The 24,965-nt window shown below is 41.0% G+C and overlaps 1 protein-coding gene across 2 annotated transcripts in view; it reads left to right on the top strand.

Annotated features, from left to right (window-relative positions):
* Window positions 1-24,965, top strand: part of LOC311108004 (tenomodulin-like) — a 181,633-nt gene that overhangs the window by 139,357 nt on the left and 17,311 nt on the right. The window contains exons 3-4 of one of the 2 annotated variants that reach the window (XM_084150640.1): window positions 8,011-8,151; window positions 23,445-23,564. In XM_084150640.1, the coding sequence (XP_084006766.1) occupies window positions 8,011-8,151; window positions 23,445-23,564 (261 nt within the window). The remainder of the gene's footprint in view (window positions 1-8,010; window positions 8,152-23,444; window positions 23,565-24,965) is intronic. The other variant, XM_084150641.1, reaches the window with a different exon arrangement.

The raw sequence follows: 24,965 nt of genomic DNA, 5'->3' as shown, positions 1-24,965 counted from the left end.
GTTGTGTTCGTGTTGGAAGCGAATTTCCCGCTGTGCAAGTTAGCATTTCACTGTTTTACACCTACTGTATGGGTATTTATCAGGATCCCCAGTAGTTGTTGTGAAATCAGCAGCTACTCTTCCTGGGGCCCACACAGAACATGAAACATGACATGATACAGAACATTAATAGACAAGAACAGCTCAAGGACAGAACTACTGTATCCTTTGCATGTGACAAAAAAACTTTGATGGATTGATTGATTGAACCTGAGCCCTTCCTAGGGGGAATGGGAGATACTGATGGTAGTTTTTGACAATAGGAGATCTTGCACTCGTACCCTGTAAAAAATGTATATTCAGCAGGTTGGCATAACAATTTGTACTGTGACATTCATAGAGAGGTTATCATACAGTGTATTATTTTTGCTGCCTTGCTACTGAGGACACTAATTGAGACACTTTTTTAATTGTTTCTTAAACTTAACTTCACTGTTTTGATAAGTAATATTTATTATATATCATGTATGTTGAGTATGTTATGCAACCGCATTGAATCGGAACCTTTAAATTAATTATATGACATATCTGAATAGCCAGCCCGATCGAGTACAAATCAATATGAAATTGCTTCAGGAGCACTCAGGATGTACTCTCTCAGCATTGGCCTCCCCCGCCTACGTGAAGTCGCACCGAGCATGTGCTTCTGGAAAAATGTGCTGTTTAGTAATTGGTCAAAAAGGCTGAGGAGATAATGAAGCAAGGTTAAAAGTGACGGTTAGGAAATTTAAATATTTGATTTGTGAAAAGATTAGATGAACATTAGTGCTATCCAAAGTCAACACACCCCAGAAAAATCCAATACAATTGACCATGTTTGATATGACAATGTGTGGTAACCAAACATATGAATATGGTCCATAGACCAAAATGTTTGTTCTAAGAAAGCCATATTTCTAACCTCTTTGCACTTATATTCACAAGCTTAAAGTAACTGTCCAGTGTTTCCAGATTTCTATGAAATATGACCTATACTTGATTACAATATGAGTAAAATATTTTTCCTTCCAACACATGGTAATTAAGCATGTTAAAAAGCAGCTTTTCTGTGTTGGAATGGTGTGGGCGTATACCGGTCATTAAAAATATTAATGTGAATAGACCGCTGATTGGCCAGCTCATCGTCCTCAGGAGGATGACATCATCCTCTATAAGGAAATAGCAAACCATTTTTAAATGGTGTGTTTGAGATACAAGTTTGAGGTGGGTTTTTTAAAGTGTTTTTTCTCCAATTTATGCTTTGGCCACAAATAAGAGGATAGGACGAGTCAATAATATTAGCTATGAGTGAACAGAACATGAACTTTTAAAAGTGAGATTTTCACTGGTCAGTTACTTTAATAATACAGTGCATTCGGAAAAGTATTCAGACCCCTTAACTTTTTCCACATTTAGTTACGTTACATCCTTATTCTAAAATCGATTAAATTGTTTTTTTCACTTAGCAATCTACACACAATACCCCATAATGACAAAGCAAAACAGGTTTTTAGACATTTTTGCAAAAAATACCACAAAAACGGAAATATCACATTTACATAAGTATTCAGACCCTTTACTCAATACTTTGTTGAAGCACCTTTGGCAGCAATTACAGCCTCGAGTCTTCTTGGGTATGACGCTACAAGCCTGGCACACCTGTATTTGGGGAGTTTCTCACATTCTTCTCTGCAGATCCTCTCAAGCTCTGTCAGGTTGGATGGTGAGCGTCGTTGCACGGCTATTTTCAGGTCTCTCAAGAGATGTTTCATCGGGTTCAAGTCCAGGCTCTGGCTGGGCCACTCAAGGACATTCAGAGACTTGTCCCGAAGCCACTCCTGTGTTGTCTTGGCTGTGTTCTTAGGGTCATTGTCCTGTTGGAAGGTGAACCTTCGCCCCAGTCTGAGGTCCTGAGCACTGAGCAGGTTTTCAGAGAGGATCTCTCTGTACTTTGCTCCGTTCATCTTTCCCTTGATCCAGACTCCCAGTCACTGCCGCTGAAAAACATCCCCACAGCATGATGCTGCCACTATCATGCTTCTCCGTAGGGATGGTGTCAGGTTTCTTCCAGACGTGACACTTGGCATTCAGGCCAAAGAGTTCAATCTTGGTTTCATCAGACCAGATAATCTTGTTTCTCATGGTCTGAATCCTGTAGGTGCCTTTTGGCAAACTCCAAGCGGGCTGTCAGGTGCCTTTTACTGAGGAGTGGCTTCCGTCTGGCCACTCTACCATAAAGGCCTGATTGACGGAGTGCTGCAGAGATGGTTGTCCTTCTGGAAAGTTCTCCCATCTCCACAGAGGAACTCTGGAGCTCTGTCAGAGTGACCATCGGGTTCTTGGTCACCTCCCTGACCAAGGCCCTTCTCCTCCAATTGCTCAGTTTGGCCAGGCGGCCAGCTCTAGGAAGAGTCTTGGTGGTTCCAAACTACTTCCATTTAAGAATGAGGGAGGCCACTGTGTTCTTGGGGACCTTCAATGCAGCAGAAATGTTTTGGTACCCTTCCCCAGATCTGTGCCTCGACACAATCCTGTCTCGGTGCTCTACGGACAATTCCTTTGACCTCATGGCTTGGTTTTTGCTCTGACATGCACTGTCAACTGTGGGACCTTATATAGACAGGTGTGTGCCTTTCCAAATCAAGTCCAATCAATTGAATTTACCACAGGTGTACTCCAATCAAGTTGTAGAAACATTTCAAGGATGATCAATGGAAACAGGATACACCTGAGCTAAATTTTGAGTCTCATAGTAAAGGGTCTGAATACTTATGTAAATAAGGTATTTCTGTTTTTTTCAAAAATGTATAAAGACCTGTTTTTGCTTTGTCATTATGGGGTATTGTGTGAAAATTGATGAGGGAAAAAAAGATTTTATACATTTTAGAATAAGGCTGTAACGTAACAAATGTCGAAAAAGTCAAGGGGTCTGAATACTTTCCGAATGCACTGTATTACTAATAGTTCAGCAATACTTCACCTGCCACAAACCCAGGGATCCACAGAAGCCATCCCATTTTCTAAACAAAACGTTTATTTAAAACATTGAACAAGTAAATTCAAACAGTTCATTTATGATGTACATTGCAATCCATTTAAACATGATGTGATGAGGAAAATCTCATCGCTGGAGTTTAATCAAAAGTGACCACCGCCTACAGAAAATGTGATGAACTGTTTTCGTATAAATCAATAAGTCCTTTCCACCTTTATGCTAATATATAAGAAAAGGGTTAAATGGAACTTTAATCCACCACAAAGGCTCCCAGACTATATAATGGCTCTAAATTTCAAATAACTGCTCGACTGACACTTGAATATCAGGTCCATCTTCATTTGGCTACGTCTTACGATTTTAAAGTTCAGGTTCCTTTCCGAGCCAAGGCCATTGTGACCCATGTTAATGGCTATTTATATTCCAGAGCCATACTTGCCGTGATCTTCTGTTAAGAATTATATCCCATTCAATCATTATTGCTCACCAATCATTATTGCTCACCTATTGAAGAGCTTGATGGCAATATGGGGTGCAGGTCATTTAAATGTCATAAGGATAAAGCACTAAATAAACTTCAGTTAGTGCTAAATACGGCTGCTAGAATCCTGACTAGAACCAAGAAATTTGATCATATTACTCCAGTGCTAGCTTCCCTACACTGGCTTCCTGTTAAGGCAAGGGCTGATTTCAAGGTTTTACTGTTAACCTATAAAGCGTTACATGGGCTTGCTCCTACCTATCTTTCCGAGTTGGTCCTGCCGTACATACCAATACGTACGCTACGGTCACAAGACGCAGGCCTCCTAATTGTCCCTAGAATTTCTAAGCAAACAGCGGGAGGCAGGGCTTTCTCCTATAGATCTCCATTTTTATGGAACAGTCTGCCTACCCATGTGAGAGACGCAGACTCGGTCTCAACCTTTAAGTCTTTACTGAAGACTTATCTCTTCAGTAGGTCATATGATTGAGTGTAGTCTGGCCCAGGAGTGTGAAGGTGAACGGAAAGGCTCTGGAGCAACGAACAGCCCTTGCTGTCTCTGCCAGGCCGGTTCCCCTCTCCACTGGGGTTCTCTGCCTCTAACCCTGTTGCAGGGGCTGAGTCACTGGCTTGCTGGTGCTCTTTCATGCCGTCCCTGGGAGGGGTGCGTCACTTGAGTGGGTTGAGTTACTGACGTGATCTTCCTGTCTGGGTTGGCGCCCCCCTTGGTTTGTGCTGTGGTGGAGACCTCTGTGGGCTATACTCGGCCTTGTCTCAGGATTGTAAGTTGGTGGTTGAGGATATCCCTCTAGTGGTGCGGGGGCTGTGCTTTGGCAGAGTGGGTGGGGTTATATCCTTCCTGTTTGGCCCTGTCCGGGGGTTTCTTCGGATGGGGCCACAGTGTCTCCGGACCGCTCCTGTCTCAGCCTCCAGTATTTATGCTGCAGTAGTTTATGTGTCGGGGGGCTGGGGTTAGTTGGTTATACCTGGAGTACTTCTCCTGTCTTATCCAGTGTCCTGTGTGAATTTAAGTATGCTCTCTCTAATTCTCTCGTTCTCTCTTTCTCTCTGAGAACCTGAGCCCTAGGACCATACGTCAGGACTACCGGGCATGATGACACCTTGCTGTCCCCAGTCCGCCTGGCCTTGCTGCTATTCCAGTTTCAACTGTTCTGCCTGCGGTTACGAAACCCCTACCTGTCCCAGACCTGCTGTTTTCAACTCTTAATGATCGGCTATGAAAAGCCAACTGAGAGACCTGAGCCCTAGGACCATACGTCGGGACTACCGGCCGTGGTGACTCCTTGCTGTCCCCAGTCCGCCTGGCCTTGCTGCTATTCCAGTTTCAACTGTTCTGCCTGCGGTTATGGAACCCCTACCTGTCCCAGACCTGCTGTTTTCAACTCTTAATGATCGGCTATGAAAAGCCAACTGAGATTTATTCCTGATTATTATTTGACCATGCTTGTCACTTATGAACATTTTTGAACATCTTGGCATGGTTCTGTTATAATCTTCACCCGGCACAGCCAGAAGAGGACTGGCCACCCCTCATAGCCTGGTTCCTCTCTAGGTTTCTTCCTAGGTTTTCGCCTTTCTAGGGAGTTTTTCCTAGCCACCGTGCTTCTACACCTGCATTACTAGCTGTTTGGGGTTTTAGGCTGGGTTTCTGTACAGCACTTCGAGATATTAGCTGATGTAAGAAGGGCTATATAAAATAAAATTGATTGATTGATTGATTGATAAGGAGTGTGTGGTAGTAAGTGGGTAAACAACATGTTGAGCACACGTATGAAGAGTGTAATCGAATGCTTATCTAACCTCTTTCTGAATGGTATTGCCATACTATAGGGCTTTAACTAGTGTTACTAGAGTCACTAGACCAACATATGAGCATCAGGCATGGACATTATAGTCATAAACACTACAGTCGTGGTCAAAGGTTTTGAGAATGACACAAGTATTGGTCTTCACAAAGTTTGCTGCTTCAGTGTTTTTAGATATTTTTGTCAGATGTTACTATGGTATACTGAAGTATAATTACAAGCATTCCATAAGTGTCAAAGGCTTTTATTGAAAATTACATTAAGTTTATGCAAAGAGCCAATATTTGCAGTGTTGACCCTTCTTTTTCAAGACCTCTGCAATCCGCCCTGGCATGCTGTCAATTAACTTCTGGGCCACATCCTGACTGATGGCAGCCCATTCTTGCATAATCAATGCTTGGAGTTTGTCAGAATTTGTGGGTTTTTGTTTGTTCACCCGCCTCTTGAGGATTGACCACAAGTTCTCAATGGGATTAAGGTCTGGGGAGTTTCCTGGCCATGGACCCAAAATTTCGATGTTTTGTTCCCCAAGCCACTTAGTTATCACTTTTGCCTTATGGCAAGGTGCTCCATCATGCTGGAAAAGGCATTGTTCGTCACTAAACTGTTCTTGGATGGTTGGGAGAAGTTGCTCTCGGAGGATGTGTTGGTACCATTCTTTATTCATGGCTGTGTTCTTAGGCAAAATTGTGAGTGAGCCCACTCTCTTGGCTGAGAAGCAACCCCACACATGAATGGTCTCAGGATGCTTTACTGTTGGCATGACACAGGACTGATGGTAGCGCTCACCTTGTCTTCTCCGGACAAGCTTTTTTCCGGATGCCCCAAACAATCGGAAAGGGGATTCATCAGAGAAAATGATTTTAACCCAGTCCTCAGCATTTCAATCCCTGTACCTTTTGCAGAATATCAGTCTGTCCCTGATGTTTTTCCTGGAGAGAGTGGCTTCCTCGATACCAGACATGCCCTTCTTGACACCAGGCCATCCTCCAAAAGTCTTTGCCTCACTGTGCGTGCAGATGCAATCACACCTGCCTGCTGCCATTCCTGAGCATGCTCTGCACTGGTGGTGCCCCGATCCCGCAGCTGAATCAATTTTAGGAGACGGTCCTGGCGCTTGCTGGACTTTCTTGTGCGCCCTGAAGCCTTCTTCACAACAATTGAACCTCTCTCCTTGAAGTTCTTGATGATCCGATAAATGGTTGATTTAGGTGCAATCTTACTAGCAGCAATATCCTTGCCTGTGAAGCCCTTTTTGTGCAAAGCAATGATGACGGCACGTGTTTCCTTGCAGGTAACCATGGTTAACAGAGGAAGAACAATGATTTCAAGCACCACCCTCCTTTTAAAGCTTCCAGTCTGTTATTCTAACTCAATCAGCATGACAGAGTGATCTCCAGCCTTGTCCTCGTCAACACTCTCACCTGTGTTAACGAGAGAATCACTGACATGATGTCAGCTGGTCCTTTTGTGGCAGGGCTGAAATGCAGTGGAAATGTTTTTTGGGGATTAAGTTCATTTTCATGGCAAAGAGGGACTTTGCAATTATCTGATCACTCTTCATAACATTCTGGAGTATATGCAAATTGCCATCATCAAAACTGAGGCAGCAGACTTTGTGAAAATTAATATTTGTGTCATTCTCAAAACTTTTGACCACGACTGTAGATAGAAACCTAACTTTTTCACAGGGCTTGGGTTATTTCTGTGTTCAATCCCTTAACAATCAGTGGCCCCGACATGTTGATTGGGAATATTAATCTTGATGGATTTCATTGGCCGCCTAACTGTATCCATTAATCAACTCTCTCATTGGTACAGTATGGGGCGCTTTGATTCATCACCCCAACAGATGAAGATGAACTCAGCAATATATTTCTCATCATAACACCACACTCCACATACATATTAATAGAGTAGTTTTCAGCTGGTAGGCATGAATCATTTTTATAGACAGGGAATTTTAACAGCCGCCCCGGCGTGACCAAGAACAATACATAATCAAGTGCTTTAAGGTAGGACCAAGAAAAACAAACAACTATCCGAGCCACATATTCAAAGTCGCATTTATTCGACGTAGCAACTCGAAGGGTACTTACGCAGCCTCTATGGATGTACAAATGACTTGCAGTTTGTCAATGGCAATGTATCAACAATGACTTAGTGTTATCTCTGATCGTGTTTATGAATACTTTGGCACTTTACAAATATCAGCATGCCGGATGCCGTTCACTGCGGTGGTATATTGGTTGCATTGGTCAAATGTGATGTTTTACTTTGGACATGATGCTTTGAAGAATATGACATAGCTAGATCAATGTGATTGCATCAGGTGAGTATTGGCCTCACATCTTTAGACTACAGTATTTATTTTTGGATTATAATTATTTGCGGTGTATTAAGCCTAGTTAATGGCTATAGACTGTATTTTAAGCCTATTGAAAAGCCATACATTAAGGATTAAGATCACTTTATTTGTCAATTGTACGATTGCTGTCACACCTCTCTAACCACTAGGCTACCTGCCACCCCTAGATTTTTCCTATTGGCGGTATAGTAAGCTTATTGAAAGACCATTGAAAGGCTATAGATTTGAGCTACTGAGTTGAGTTGCCCCACCCTCATGTACTATTGGTTAAATGACCTGTCAGTCAAGCTGAGGATGTTTCTGATTGGTCCTGTGTCTCCAGGTGTACAACCAACATTACAAGGCTGTGCTGGACGGCATGGAAACAGACAGTATCATGGAGATTGACCCCGCCCACCGCATTGAGATCTTCAGGATGGGGAACGGTAGTGATGAGGTGCTCGAGGTCCACGACTTCAAACATGTAAGTGTTGTCAAAATTCACATTAGATACAGAATACTTTATGCATATTTCATATACTGTCATTGTCTTTTTCTTTATTCTAGTTTTTGTGCAGAATGACTGCATTTGTGTTCGAGCCCTTTCCAAATTGCTGTTAGATTGTGCAAAACCATTTCTGTTCTCCTGAAATCATATAATCTTCTTGGACAATACCCTGCACTCTCTCCTGTGTTTCTCTCTCTCTCTCTCACGGAAAAAGCTGATATGACAATGTGTGTTATCTAATAACAAGAGGTTTCAATTCCCTCTCATATACAATCCCTTATCCACCACACACACATACACACACACATGCAGGTAACTGCCAAAATAAAAGAAACACCAACATAAAGACTCTTAATAGGGTGTTTGGCACCCAAGAACCAGAACAGCTTCAATGCACACAGTGTCTAGAACAAGAAGAAGAAATTCCATCATTTGGTGTTTTGTTGAGGGTGGTGGAAAATGCTGTCTCAGGTGCCACTCAAGAATCTCCCATAAGTGTTCATTTTGATTGAGGTCTGGTGACTGAGACGGCCATGGCATATGGTTTACATCGTTTTCATGCTCATCAAACCATTCAGTATAAACTCGTGCCCTGTGGAGGGCGGCATTGTCATCCTATGGGGCATAGCCATGGCAGCCATAATAATGGCCAGAATAATGGCCTGCCCATGATGAGATGTTAATTGACTCAGAAATCACGCCTGTGTGGAAGCACCTGCTTTCAATATCTTTGTATCCCTCATTTACTTGTGTTTCCATTATTTTGGCAGTTACCTGTACATACACACACACACACATTCATACCTGAATATCATATATTAAAAACAAAAAACTGTTTTAAGTGAGAAGTAGGCATTGGTCTGAAGCCGAAAAATAAAGGAAATATGCACCACAATGCCTATTCAACCCATGCTCTACAAAGGTTTTCCAGCACACAGCTTTGACCAACTACAATAGCTATGTTGGTATATTATACTTCCAGCAATGTGTAGGCAGGTTGCTTAGGATTCAAACTTTCTCAAACAGCCTAATTCATACTCTTAGAGGAGGTACTGCATACAAGTTAAAGTATTGGATTCTTCACACACCACACTAATCCCATTCCACTACTTTTCAAGTTTTAAAAAAATTATATGAAAGCAAGTTTTGCTTTTATACTTACAAGATTGTCATGCTTGATTGAGAGAGGTGTTTTGTCTTGTAGTAATGTGGTGCCTGCCTGTATTACCTTAAACCTTCTTTTTAGCAATACATGTCATTGAGAACAAAATATTATACTACTCAAGGTCTCGATGAACAGAGGAGGTCTTGAAGAACAGATGAGTAGTAGAATCAGGTAGGGTAGCACTGGGCTTGAATAAAAAAACCTGCATAAAAGTGAAACTGACAAGGAGAAACGTTTGCCACATGGTTTGCTGTAATCTACACTACCGGTCAAAAGTTTTAGATTTTTTAAAAATATTTTATATTTGAGATTCTTCAAATAGCCACCCTTTGCCTTGATGACAGCTTTGCACATTCTTGGCATTCTCTCAACCAGCTTCACCTGGAATGCTTTTCAAACAGTCTTGAAGGGGTTCCCACATATGCTGAGCACTTGTTGGCTGCTTTTCCTTCACTCGGCGGTCCTACTCATCCCAAACCAGCTCAATTTGGTTGAGGTCGGGGGATTGTGGAGGCCAGGTCATCTGATGCAGCACTCCATCACTCTCCTTTTTGGTAAAATAGCCCTTACACAGCCTGGAGGTGTGTTGGGTCATTGTCCTGTTGAAAAACAAATGATAGTCCCACTAAGCCCAAACCAGATGGGATGGTGTATTGCTGCAGAATGCTGTGGTAGCCATGCTGGATAAGTGTGCCTTGAATTCTAAATAAATCACAGATAGTGTCACCAGCAAAGCACCCCCACACCATAACACCTTCTCCTCCATGCTTTACGGTGGGAAATACACATGCGGAGATCATCCGTTCACCCACACCGCGTCTCACAAAGACACGGCGGTTGGAACCAAAAATCTCAAATTTGGACTCATCAGACCAAAGGACAGATTTCCACCAGTCTAATGTCCATTGCTCGTGTTTCTTGGCCCAAGCAAGTCTCTTCTTATTATTGGTGTCCTTTGGTAGTGGTTTCTTTGCAGCAACTCGACCATGAAGGCCTGATTCACACAGTCTCCTCTGAACAGTTGATGTTGAGATGTGTCTGTTACTTGAACTCTGTAAACCATTTATTTGGTTTGCAATTTCTGAGACTGGTAACTCTAATGAATGTATCCTCTGCAGCAGAGGTAACTCTGGGTTTTCCATTCATGTGGCGGTCCTCATGAGAGCCAGTTTCATCATAGCTCTTGATGTTTTTTGCGACTGCACTTGAAGATTTTCTTGAAATTTTCCGGATTGACTGACCTTCATGTCTTAAAGTAATGATGGACTGTCGTTTCTTTTTGCTTATTTGAGCTTGTTCTTGCCATAATATGGACTTGGTCTTTTACCAAATAGGGCTCTATTCTGTATACCCCACCTACCTTGTCACAACACAACTGATTGGCTCAAACACATTAAGAAGGAAAGAAATTCCACAAATTAACTTTTAACAAGGCACACCTGTTAATTGAAATGCATTTCAGGTGACTACCTCATGAAGTTGGTTGAGAGAATGCCAAGAGTGTGCAAAGCTGTCATCAAAGCAAAGGGTGGCTATTTGAAGAATCTCAAATATACAATGTATTTTGATTTGTTTAACACTTTTTTGGTTACTACATGATTACATATGTGTTATTTCATAATGTTGATGTCTTCACTATTATTCTACAATGTAGAAAATAGTAAAAATAAAGAAAAACCCTTGAATGAATAGGTCTGCTAAATGACGTAAATGTAAATGTGTTCTAAAACCTTTGACCGGTAGTGTACGTGTCTGATTTTGTCCATTTAATGTAAAACGGATCAAACATAATTTCTGACTGGACGACAGCTAATGTTGCTATGCTGTCTTAATAGCATAGGTTAATGATTTGTCACTCGCAATGCTCATTATCAGCCGCTCACCACTGGTCTGTTTGCATATTAGTTGGCTGTCTAGGCCTAACTGGTGAGACCGACACATACTAGCCTACTACTTACATATATCTACTGTGTTTAACTTACCTGTAAAGGCTCAGCTAGGTCATTGAATGTTCGTCAATAAGATGATTCTGGCCTATAACAAATCAATCAGATAACCTACTAGGCCAGGGGTGTCAAACGTATTCCATGGAGGGCCTAGTGTTTGCGGGTTGTTGTTTTATTTAAGACCTAGACAACCAGATGAGGGGAGTTCTTTACTAATTAGTGACCTTAATTCATGAATCAAGTACAAGGGAGGAGTGAAAACTTGCAGACACTCGGCCCTCCGTGAAATGAGTTTGACACGTGTACTATGCCCACATATAGACCTAACCAGCTAGCTGGCTAGCTAGTAGCCTACGCCAAATCAATTCAGACCTGCTAATTATTTATACGGAACTATATAAGGCAAATCTAACAAATCTGAAAATACAATTTAAAAAATATGGATAAATATAGTCTGAATTTTCATATATGGTTATGATTAATAGTTTTACGAGTCATTGGAGATTAGTCTGTCTCAGAGATAAGAAGGAAGAGAGTGAAAGTCTGACAGGAGATTCTCTCTGCTAAATGACTCAAATGTAAAATGTAAAAATGAGAAACTTACAGAAAATTGTTTATTGTCCTTGCAAAAGTCTAAATTATACATTTAAAGCTGCCCTGGAACGGGAAGAAGAAAGGAATCTGTGTATGATCTTTTTAAATTGGAATGCAGTTCTAGTCATTCCACATCTATACTACTACTACATTTCACATACTTTTTGTTGTTTTACCTGGGTGCACCGTGTGTATTACACGCAACCCCTGACTGCTTTTTACTTGTGTTTCAGTGTGTTTCTGGGAACACACTGAAAAGTAACTTGACAAAGGTGTCATTGTACGCTGATGATTCATGTTTTCTTTTAAATCCACAGCTTGGATCCCTCAACAGCCTCATAGAGGATCTAGATAATTGTTCTAACCTCTCTGGATTACAACCAAATTATGATAAGTGTACTATATTACGAATTGGATCACTAACAAATACAACTTTTACATTACCGTGTAGTTTACCAATAAAATGGTCTGATGGTGATGTGGATATACTCAGTATACATATCCTGAAAGAAAGAAATGATCTCACTCCAATACATTTAATAGAAAGTTAACAAAAATAGATAAGATCTTGCTACCATGGAAAGGTAAATACCTGTCTATATCCCTGATTAACTCTTTAGTAATATCCCAGTTTACCTATTTACTTATGGTCTTGCCTACACCTAGTGAACAGTTTTTTAAATTATATGAGAAAAAATGTGGAACGGCAAGCCAGACAAAATTTAATAGGCCTATTTATATAATGAATATGAATTCGGAGGGCAGAAATGAATAAATACTAAAGCATTAGACCTCTCACTAAAGGCTTCAGTCATACAAAAGTTATACTTTAATCCGAACTGGTTCTCTAGCAATGTCTCACCCTATGTTGAAGAATGGCCTTTTTCCCTTTATTCAGATTATAACTTCTCACTTTCAGTTATTTGAAAAGGAAATCATCTCCCAAATATCACTATTTCTAAAACAAGCCAAAGTTGGTTGCGATTTCAATTTAATCCTCCAGAAACGACAGAACAAATAATGCAACAAATATTGTAGTTAAACTCAAATATACTAATTGATTAAAAAAACATTTTAAAACAAATGTTTAAAAAAGGTATAAACATCGTAAATGATATCATAGATAGGACTGGTGGAGTTATGTCGCACATGCAGCTAACAAAAACATATGGAAATGTCTGCTCTACCCAAAATTACAACCAAATAATTGCAGCATTACCGCAAAAATGGATGAGGAAAGTGGAAGGGGGAAAAAGTAAGGAACTTGTCTGTTGGCCCTGCATTAAAGACCATAGTTGGTAAAAGAAAATTGTGATAAATAAAAAAGTATACCAGTTTCATTTAAGGACCAAAAAATTGACTGCCGTGCCATATAGATTGCAAAATAGTTGGGAAGAGATTTTTGTGTTGTTTACCTCCAATCAAGTTGATTTGCGAATTTTCATCGACCGGTCAGACTATAATAAAATGGAATATCTAATAACAAGAGGTCTCAGTTCACTCACACTCATACTCAAACACACACATGGCCGCACACACACACACACGCACACAAACACACATGTTGCTAGTTTCTCCTCCATCCCATCCAGTCTGAATTATCCACTTTTGTCAGTGAAGCGAATCCACCAAGGAGATGTGTTTGTTTCCAGGCATGGCCACGGGAGACTGCATTGTGAAACAAGTGAGCGAGCACAATAATCCTCATTGTGAATAGAAGAGAGTGGAGGAAAACGCAAACCTTATTATAAATTATACGAACTGTAAATTGAGGGGGAAGGGTTTGATATGTATTTTTATAAAGAAAGGATGTTTCAAGGGTTTACCAATTAAAAAGCCACCTTTAAAACCATCTCTGTCAAGCCCAAGGGCTGTGTATGAGGCATTGAATGGGCAGATAATGCAGCTTAAGGACCAGAGGAGAAATCCATTTTCTATTGTTTCAGGCAAATACAGGGAAGAACCTAGGGAACTGGCATTCAAGCATATTCAACAGTCTATTATATTAGAATCATTATGGTCACACAGTGCAACCACCTGCCACCACCACCACATCTACTGTATTTTTATGTAGCTCTTCTCAACAAAACATAATGTGGTCATTTCATGAATAATTCAATGCAAACAGTGGTTCATGTTGACAGTAATTATGTACAGTTGAAGTCGGAAGTTTGCATACACCTTAGCCAAATACATTTAAACTCAGTTTTTCACAATTCCTGACATTTAATCCTAGTAAAAATTCCCTGTCTTAGGTCAGTTAGGATCACCACTTTATTTTAATAATGTGAAATGTCAGAATAATAATAGAGAGAATGATTTATTTCAGCTTTTATTTATTTCATCACATTCCCAGTGGGTCAGAAGTTTACATACACTCAATTAGTATTTGGTGGCATTGCCTTTAAATTGTTTAACTTGGGTCAAACGTTTCAGGTAGCCTTCCACATGCTTTCCACAATAAGTTGGGTGAATTTTGGCCCATTCCTCCTGACAGAGCTGGTGTAACTGAGTCAGGTTTGTAGGCCTCCTTGCTCGCACACGCTTTTTCAGTTCTGCCCACAAATGTTCTATAGGATTGAGGTCAGGGCTTTGTGATGGCCACTCCAATACCTTGACTTTGTTGTCCTTAAGCCATTTTACCACAACTTTGGAAGTATGCTTGGGGTCGTTGTCCATTTGAAAGACCCATTTGCGACCAAGCTTTAACTTCATGACTGATGTCTTGAGATGTTGCTTCAATATATCCACATAATTTTCCTTCCTCATGATGCCATCTATTTTGTGAAGTGCACCAGTCCCTCCTGCAGCAAAGCACCCCCACAGCATGATGCTGCCACCCCCGTGCTTCACGGTTGGGATGGTGTTCTTCGGCCCCTTTTTCCTCCAAACATAACGATGGTCATTATGGCCAAACAGTTCTATTTTTGTTTCATCAGACCAGAGGACATTTCTCCAAAAAGCTGCAAAGCTGTCATCAAGGCAAAGGGTGGCTATTTGAAGAATCTAAAATAACATATATTTTGATTTGTTTAACACCTTTTTGGTTACTACATGAGTCCATATGTGTCATTTCATAGTTTTGATGTCTTCACTATTATTCTACAATGTCAAAAATAGTAAAAATAAAGAAAAACCCTTGAATGAGTAGGTGTGTCCAAACTTTTGACTGGAGTGTATATTTTACCAATTAAGGTTTTTCATATAAGGCTGAAGTCATCATGTGTAAACTTCTGATCTAGACACGTTTATCGGCGCACAAACAAATATGCATAAATAAACTAGCAAAATTCCTTGGCTGCTATGATAGCCAGTTAACGTTAGCTAGCTAGGTAACATTAGCTAAGGTGTATGGCCAGTTCATGCGCCACAATATATCATACTTTCTTACACAAAACATAGCTAGTTAACATTAGTTACGTTGTTTAAAACCACCAAACTTCAGGAAACTGCCATGCTGCTCACGTTCATTTGCATTGCACAGACCAAGCTACGGTTAGACGAGGTAGCCAGATTTCAGACAGGACAAACATTGCAGTTAGCTACGATGCATTTCCTCGACTAAGAACAACCAAGACCACACAAACCATAGCCGAGAAAACAATTTGGTTTGTTAAGAAACAGGAAGCTAGTTATGAACCGCATATAGTAAATGGTTGAACCCCAAACGAATGTAAACAGAACCTCAGTTGTGCATGCTAGAATCAAGCTACCAGACTCGACTGACAGCATCGCTGTTTCAAATGTGTAGAATAAATTCCAGCTCTCTCTCCTTCCAACTTGCCATTCTTATAATCCAAATGTGTGCTGACTGATCAACACAGTGTCAAGTTACTTTTTAGTGTGTTCACAGAAAATCTGAAGTCGCCATGCACAACTAAAAAGTTGGGCTGCAAACGGTGCACCAGGATAAAACAACAACATCAGAATCATTGCTTGTGCAACATGCTGTGTGTCAGCATGGTCACATAGACTAGACGTAACATAGTAAAAGTAAATCCGGATCACTGAAATGAGGATGATATGTTACGTTTGGTATGGTTACATAATACAGAAGGTTACTTAAGGCAAAAACGAGGGTGGTTGGTCAGGGTGAAAGGATGGGCGTATAACTCGAATGTCTAGCAACCCAAAGGTTGAGTGTTCCAATCTTATCATGGTCAACTTTAGCATTTTAGCTAATTACCAACTTTGCAACTACTTACTACTTTTTAGCTACTTTGCAACTACTTAGCATGTTAGCTAACCCTTCCCCTAACCCTAACCTTAACACTTTAACATAACTCCTAACCTTAACCCTAACCCCTAGCCTATCTAACGTTTGCCACCTAGCTAACAATAGCATTAGCCACCTCGCTAATGTTTAGCACAACAAATTGGAATTCGTAACATATCATACGTATTGTAATTCCTAATATATCATGCGAAATGTATGATTGACATCCACAAATTAATACATACCATACCATACGAACATATCAAATCAAATCACATTTTATTGGCCACATGCGCCGAATACAACACACATTACAGTGAAATGCTTACTTACAGCCCTTAACCAACAATGCATTTCTTTTTTAATAAAAAAGTAAAATAAAACAACAACAAAAAAGTGTTGAGGAAAAAAGAGCAGAAGTAAAATAAAATAACAGTAGGGAGGCTATATATACAGGGGGGGTACCGTTGCAGAGTCAATGTGCGGGGGCACCGGCTAGTTGAGGTAGTTGAGGTAATGTGTACATGTGGGTAGAGTTAAAGTGACTATGCATAAATCATTAACAGAGTAGCAGCAGCGTAAAAAGATGGGGTGGGGGTGGGGGAGCAGTGCAAATAGTTCGGGTAGCCATGATTAGCTGTTCAGGAGTCTTATGGTTTGGGGGTAGAAGCTGTTGAGAAGTCTTTTGGACCTAGAATTGGCACTCTGGTACCGCTTGCCGTGCGGTAGCAGAGAGAACAGTCTATGACTAGGGTGGCTGGAGTCTTTGACAATTTTGAGGGCCTTCCTCTGACACCGCCTGGTATAGAGGTCCTGGATGGCAGGAAGCTTGGCCCCAGTGATGTACTGGGCCGTACGCACTACCCTCTGTAGTGCCTTGCGGACGGAGGCCGAGCAGTTGCCATACCAGGCGGTGATGCAACCAGTCAGGATGCTCTCGATGGTGCAGCTGTATCATTTTTTGAGGATCTGAGGACCCATGCCAAATCTTTTCAGTCTCCTGAGGGGGAATAGGCTTTGTCGTGCCCTCTTCACGACTGTCTTGGTGTGTTTGGACCATGATAGTTCGTTGGTGATGTGGACACCAAGGAACTTGAAGCTCTCAACCTGTTCCACTATCATTCTAAATTTTGAGTTCGGATTTACGTACAGAATAATACGAAATGCTATGAGATCAGGTTGCAGCAGCATGCAGTCAAAATAAAATGAAACGATATGAGATCAGGTTGCAGCAGCGTGCAGTCAAAAGAAAAGGAAATGCTATGAGATCAGGTTGCAGCAGCATGCAATCAAAAGAGAAAGGAAATACTATGAGATCAAGTTGCAGCAGCATGCAGTCAAAATAAAAGGAAATGCTATGAGATCAGGTTGCAGCAGTCAAAAGAAAAGGAAATGCTTGATAACTTGGTAAACTACGTGATTAAATGACACACACACTTATGTTAATGTATTAGGTGGCTCTTAAAAGAGCCTTTAGGTTCGTGGAGAGGCAGGCAAGTGGCAGGTGGTGTGTACTACTGCATGCATCTTGCTAGAACGGAGGAGAGACCAGGGCCCGTATCCACAAAACGTCTCAGAAAAAGTCATAGGAATCCTGTTAAAACCAGTTTTAAGACAACACAAAACTCCCAGCTCAGAGTAGGTTTTAGGATGATGTTAAAATACTGCGCAGACAAACTTTGAGCCATGAGTAAAATCAACTCATAAAAGTTTATCTCAGCTGGTAATCACCACAGTTGGAAGTACGGCAAAGGAAAGATAGTGAGGACGCTTATTGACATGTTGCAAATGATGGGGAATAACCAATCGCGATGAGGCATCGCCAGCTGTGCAATTTATAGCACGCTTCAGATAATCACGGTGAATGTGACTGTACATCAAATGTTGCAATGGTAAAACGTTTGATATCATTTTCGCCCGACACGATCACTTTGCGTACACTTAATTATTGCCTAATATGTTGGCATGAATAACCTTCTTTTTTTTTTACCAATTCCGATATTTTGAATAATGTGATAAGCATTTTGCACAGAATCATACAGTATAATGGTTTAAAAGCTGCATTTTTATAACATTACATCTCCCGAGTGGCGCAGTGGTCTAAGGCACTGCATCGCAGTGCTAGCTGTGCCACTAGAGATCCTGGTTCAAATCCAGGCTCTGTCGTAGATGGCCGTGACCGGGAGACCCATGGGGTGGCGCACAAGTCGTCCAGGGTAGGGGAGGGAATGGCCAGCAGGGATGTAGCTCAGTTGGTAGAGCATGGCGTTTGCAACGCCAGGGTTGTGGGTTCAATTCCCACTGGGGGCCAGTATGAAAAAAATATTTAAAAAAATGTATGCACTCACTAACTGTAAGTCGCTCTGGATAAGAGCGTCTGCTAAATGACAAAAAAATAAAATAAAAATATCCACACACTCGTCACTCCCGTTAAACAACTCTAAATCGCTTTGGCACAGTAGGTACTTGCCGATAATGTTGCATAAAACAATTGAAAGGTCTATCGTTTTTACCCAACACAATTAAATGCATTACCAATTTAGGCATCTTTTTTAACAACGTGATATTCTGCTTGAAATAACATGAAAATATTTGTGATTTCTTATTAGCATATTGGTTATAATTATGTAGGCATATATCGTGTGAATTAGGCCTCATGTGAAATCATTGTCAAAAGTGCAAGGTCTAGATTATTTATGGGTTGATCATATAGAAATATCAAAACATTATTTCACTGACTCACTGCCTTTCTCTATAATCAAGACACCTGCTGGTAACTCTTAACTGGTTAGGATAGCTCATGAAGTGTCCTAAATATCTGTCGACTAGGTGGGACTCTTATGACTAAAGAGGCTTCAAGCTGCGTAGCTTTTATTTTTACCCATCAGAAGAGGAGTAAAATGTCTCTATTCTCAGCACTTATGACCAGTTTTCTACTCTGAGATGCTTTGTGGATACGGGCCCAGCTCTGAGACTCTCAAGGAAGAGGTTGTTGCCCTAATCTGTGAGATGCACGCAATCCCTACGGTACTGCCCAGGGACACAGTGCTTTATGGCAGAGTGGTGGATTGTGGGCATGCACCTGTCACGGAGAAATGCAAACACCAGCTGGTTGACAGAGCGTTGGGCCATCTCTATGCGCTTGTTGATGTCCTCCTACCACTGGAACATCCATCTCCTCCACTGTGTAATGTCAGAGTAGACCACCGTTGTCCCAGGGAACATTCGTATGACTACCTCCAAATCGGCTCGCATCTGACGTACCAGGGATGTCCCATTTGTGTGTCCCAAGTCGTTTCCACCGAGGTGGATGACTATGATATATTCATGGTCATACCTCGCCTTGGCGAAAGAGAATATTTCAGAACCCTTCCATTGAGACCAGCTCATCCATATGTTGCGCTCATGTAGTCATCTTGCCAGCTACATTGTGTAATCGCATAGTAAATATTTGCTTCAGTCTTTGTTTCCTTGCTCTCGCCAATTTGCTTTGAGCAGTGATCAGTAGGATTATGAGCTGAGATCTTATCAATAAATAAAACTCACAACATTGTGAGGGTTCACAAGGAGAGCATGTGTTAAGCTGTATTATAATGTTGTATAATATTGTTGCATAATCATCTTCCGGTGTAAAAACCATGGAAATTAAAAACAAAAACCGATGTTTTAAGTGAGAATAGACCGAAAAATAAAGGAAATTCACAAGCACCACAATGCCTATTCCACCCATGCCCTACCAAGGTTTTCCAGCACACAGCTTTGACCTACTTTAGAAGCTATGTTGGTATTGTACTTGAAACTATGTATAGGTGGGTTGCTTACATTTTAGTCATTTTGCAGACGCTCTTATCCAGAGCGACTTACAGTTAGTGAGTGCATAGATTTATTTTTCATACTGGCCCCCCGTGGGAAACAAACCCACAACCCTGCCGTTGCAAGCACCATGCTCTACCAACTGAGCTACATGGGGCCCTTAGGAGTCAAACCTTCTCAAACAGCCTAATTCATACTCTTCAGAGGGATAATAGACTTTACAGTGTCCTGCTATTAAAATTATGTATACTGGTTTATACAGTATATATATAATTTGGCTGTATGTATTTTTAGATTTAGGCCTATTGTAAATGTGTATTATTGTTGATACACCATATTTATTACAAAAATAAATACAAGTACAAACATAACTTTAAGCTACATATTATTTTGACAGAGGTAATGAACTGTCCATTGATCACCAATTGATAAAACAGGACCATGTTTGAAACACAAGTGGTTCTGAATTTATGTCAATATTACACAAGTAAGCTAACAGTTACAGAAATCAGGAATGCATACAGGCTTATATCTATCTGAGCTACTGTGTCCAACACACCACCATCTGTTGTTATGTTGGGCACCTACTGACCAAAAAAAGGATGTTATTATGATATTTTTTTCACAATGATATGTATTGCTAAAATAAAGGTTTAAGGAAATACAGGCATGCACCACATTACTACAAGACAAAACAGCTCAACCAAGCCTGATGGTCTGGTAAGTATAAAAGCAAAGCTTCCTTTCATTTAATAAAAAAAAAGCATTAAATGTAGCATAATGAGATAATGTCTTACTGTGGTGTGTGAAGAATCCAATACTTTAACTTGTATGCAGTACAAATCATATTATTGTGGAAGCACCTCCTCTAAGAGTATGAATTAGGCTGTTTGAGAAAGTTTGAATCCTAAGCAACGGGCCTACACAAAGTTTGAAGTACAATACCAACATAGCTACTGTAGTAGGTGGTAGAGCGTGGGTGGAGTAGGCACTGAGGTGCTCATGTGAATTTTTCGGCTTCAGACCAATGCCTATTCTCAGTTAAAACATATTTTTTTGTTTTTAATAATTAACCGCAATGAGTTTGCGGTTAATCATTTTAATAATTATTTTAATAAAAGTGAAATGAGCATCCTGAGCTTCCATGTTTGTTTCCTCAACACGTCACCTGACACTCAACAGACGCAGGAAGAGACAGGAATATAGAGCCCAAGTGACAATGAATTTGTATGTATTAAGGATCCCCACTAGTTCCTGCCAAAGCAGCAGCTACTCTTCCTGGGGTCCAGCAACATTAAGGCAGTTATATACAATTTAAAATATTAAATGACATTACATTTCATGAGCTCCTGAGTGGTGCAGTGGTCTAAGGCCACTGCTGTGCCACTAGAGATCCTGGTTCGAATCCATGCTCTGTCGTAGCCGGCCGCGACCGGGAGACCCATGGGGCGGTGCACAATTGGCCCAGGGTAGGGGAGGGAATGGCCGGCAGGGATGTAGCTCAGTTGGTAGAGAATGATGTTTGCAACGCCAGGGTTGTGGGTTCGATTCCCACGGGGGGCCAGTATGAAAAATAAAAAAAGTTATGTATGCACTCACTGTAAGTCGCTCTGGATAAGAGCGTCTGCTAAATGACTAAAATGTAAATAACACTTTTTACAACACATTAAGTGTGTTCCCTCAGGCCACTACTCTACTACCACATACTACCACACAAAATCCATGTGTACGAGTGTGTGTCTTATCAAGTGTATGATTGATTGATTGGTACAGCATCCCCTAACCTTTCTATGCAATGGAGATGCAACAGGCCCTAAAATCAAATCATTCTTCAGTTGGAAAGCTTAAAGCTGTATGTGTAGCATGTTTAATCGGGGAGAATAGCAAGCCGGTATGTTGACATGGTTTTATAAGACCGCATCCTTTTCCCATTTCTTATCCCCGTAATGAGTGTCTTTTCTTCATTTTCTGGTTGACCACCTCCGGTAATCATTGCATCTCATCACGAGAATGTCCTTTCCCTCTCTCTGTAGCGGCACTCGCCATTACAGTAAATGAATCAGGGGCTCATCACAATAAAGTCAGGCATTAACATTATGCTTTTGTGTCGCCGACTTTTATTGCCTTGTTTTTTCCCCTTGCAGATGAAATTATACACAGGAGGATTATGATGGGGATTATGACAGGGGGAATATGACAGGGGGATTATGACAGGATTATGACTGGAGGATTATGACAGGATTATGACAGGGGGATTATGACAGGATTATGACAGGGGGATTATGACAGGATTATGACAGGGGGAATATGACAGGGGGATTATGACAGGATTATGACAGGGGGATTATGACAGGATTATGACAGGGGGATTATAACAGGATTATGACAGGGGGATTATAACAGGATTATGACAGGGGGATTATAACAGGGGGATTATAACAGGTGTTGCTTCGTATCGTGTCGTCATATGTGGCGTCTAGAGACAAGTGGAAAATTGTGTCTGTATTTCTGAGTTAAGATTGATTTAAAGAAGACGTCGGAAAGGCGTCAGAGCTCTATGCCATGACTCTATGTTATTCTATGGTAGCCCTAGAGACAGCAGACAATCTGATATATGGTAGCCCTAAAGACGGCAGACAATCGATTATATGGTAGCCCTAGAGACGGCAGACAATCTGATATATAGTAGCCCTAGAGACGGAAGACAATCTGATATATGGTAGCCCTAGAGACGGCAGACAATCTGATATATGGTAGCCCTAGAGACGGCAGACAATCTGATATGCTTTCCTGGGGTTTCAGACTTATACCGGCGAACTACTTAGTCGAACAGAGAATGACACACAGAAAGACAATTAACAGATATGTCTGCCTTGTTGAAATAAGCTTTCTCCGGTCGTCAAATTGAAAGGCCCTGAATTCCACACAGTGGAGGATTGTCAATGGCGCTGAAGGGAGTGGCTCTTCACTTGGCTGAACAGATTAAGAGAGTGACAGGGACCTATGACTGACTAATTCAGTGGGGGCAGCCTCCGTAGAGACACTGGATGCCTTCCAAATCACACCCTATTCCCTAACTAGGGCATTACTATAGGCCCTGGTCAAAGGTAGTGCACTTACAGTGAAAGGAATAGGGTGTCATTTGGGGCGCAACTGCTGCTTCGCCCTCTGACATGTCGCTTGACTGTCCTGCTGGAAATATCCCCTCTATTAAGTTTTGTTTAGTTAGGAAGAACCCCTCGTTCTTTACTCATAGTCTCTTCTTAAAGGTTTGTGTTGTAGGAGCCGATCTGTCTTTGAACTGTGATTTACTCGAAAAATTAAGAAGATAAAGAAGATGGAAGGCACCTCTGCACCCTCATTAGGTTCTAACTTCTCTTAGTTGTTAAGAGCTTAGATTTCTCTTCAAGAGACTGAAGAAACATTTTGAAAAATGATATCGCCCTGGCGCTTAGCTGTTCCACATCACAGACAAAATAATGAATGATACATATCAGATTTTTTTATTATTCCTTCTCTCTTTTTTCCCTCAAAGGGAATCACGGGGATCTGGTTCGCCAAACACCAGAGGTGTTACATCAAGACCCAGACCACGGAGCTTCCCAAAGTGACAGAGGTGGTGACAGAGGTGGTGACAGTGGACACAGAGATATTGGTATAGAATGCCTGTCTGCATCTCTCTGACTCACTCCGTGTGTGTGTGTGTGTGTGTCCCTCCCTCCCTCCCTCCCTCCCTCCCTCTCTCTCTCTCACACAGGAAACTATCATGCATTTTTTAAGGGTAGTGTGAATAAACAGAGAAGAGTAGTCAGAGAGCAGAGCACAAACACTCACCCTGACCATCCAATCTTCTCTGCCCTCTCCCACTGAAGAATAAACTCCGGTCTCCAGTGCTCATGAAACAGTCTGAAAGCTGCCCACAAATCCGCCAATCCCCTTTGTGTCTCATATCAAATAGTGTTTGCTGTCAATCTTGAACTAATATAAATATGTAATCATACTCTTCCAAAGGCTTGACCCAAATAGCCTAAAGGGGGACGTGTGAGAGAAAAAGAAAGAGAGGGGTCTGAGGAAGAGGTATAAGATTAATCTCACTTCTCCGGGCCCAATAGCCTTACGTGAAGTTTGGCGAGAATGATGAGCAAAATTCTATCAATCAAACTATCAAATTTGTCGGTGCCACAATACAATTCACAGTGCAAAAAAGTGTTTCATGTGTTTGTTTTTTAAAGAATCCATCACTCAATATTTTCAGCCTCTACCATTCCACACGCTCAATATGTTTAGCCTCTACCATTCTCCACTCTTAATATTTTTAGTCTCTACCATTCTCCACTCTCAATATTTTCAGGCTTTACCATTCTCCACTCTCAATATTTCCAGCTTCTACCATTCTCCACTCTCAATATTTCCAGCTTCTACCATTCTCCCCTCTCAATATTTTCAGCCTCAACCATTCTCCACTCTCAATGTTTTCAGTCTCACCATTCTCCACTCTTAATATTTTCAGACTCTACCATTCTCCATTCTCAATATGTTCCTCCTCTACCATCCTCCACTCTCATTTCCATTTTACACATGGCTCCAACGGAGCTGGAAAATATCATAACGCTCTTCCCTGGTCCATCATTTAACAAATACACTAAATTACATTGGTACATTGTCATGCCAAGTAAGTCACAGATATCCCTTTCTGACTTTAAGAACACAAAGCTGTTTAGACAAATAACCAGACTGCATCCCCTTCTCCCTCATCTTTTTAATGTCTGGTCCATGTTTCCAGATACTAATTGCCCAGCCTGCACCATATGTTCCTGCCATTTTGCACCGTGTGGAAAAAGTACCCAATTGTCATACTTGAGTAAAAGTAAAAATACCCTAATAGAAAATGACTCAAGTAAAAGTGAAAGCCACCCAGTAAAATACTACTTGAGTAAAAGTCTAAAAGTGTTTGGTTTTAAATATACTTAAGTATCAAAAGTAAAAGTAATAGTGAAAATATACTTAAGTATCAAAAGTAGAAGTATAAATCATTTCAAATTCCCTATATTAAGCA

This window comes from Coregonus lavaretus, assembly GCF_964263955.1.
Source record: "Coregonus lavaretus genome assembly, chromosome: 32".
NCBI lineage: Eukaryota > Metazoa > Chordata > Actinopteri > Salmoniformes > Salmonidae > Coregonus > Coregonus lavaretus.
The sequence above is the reverse complement of the archived record's forward strand: the minus strand, read 5'-3'. Positions and strand labels throughout refer to the sequence as shown.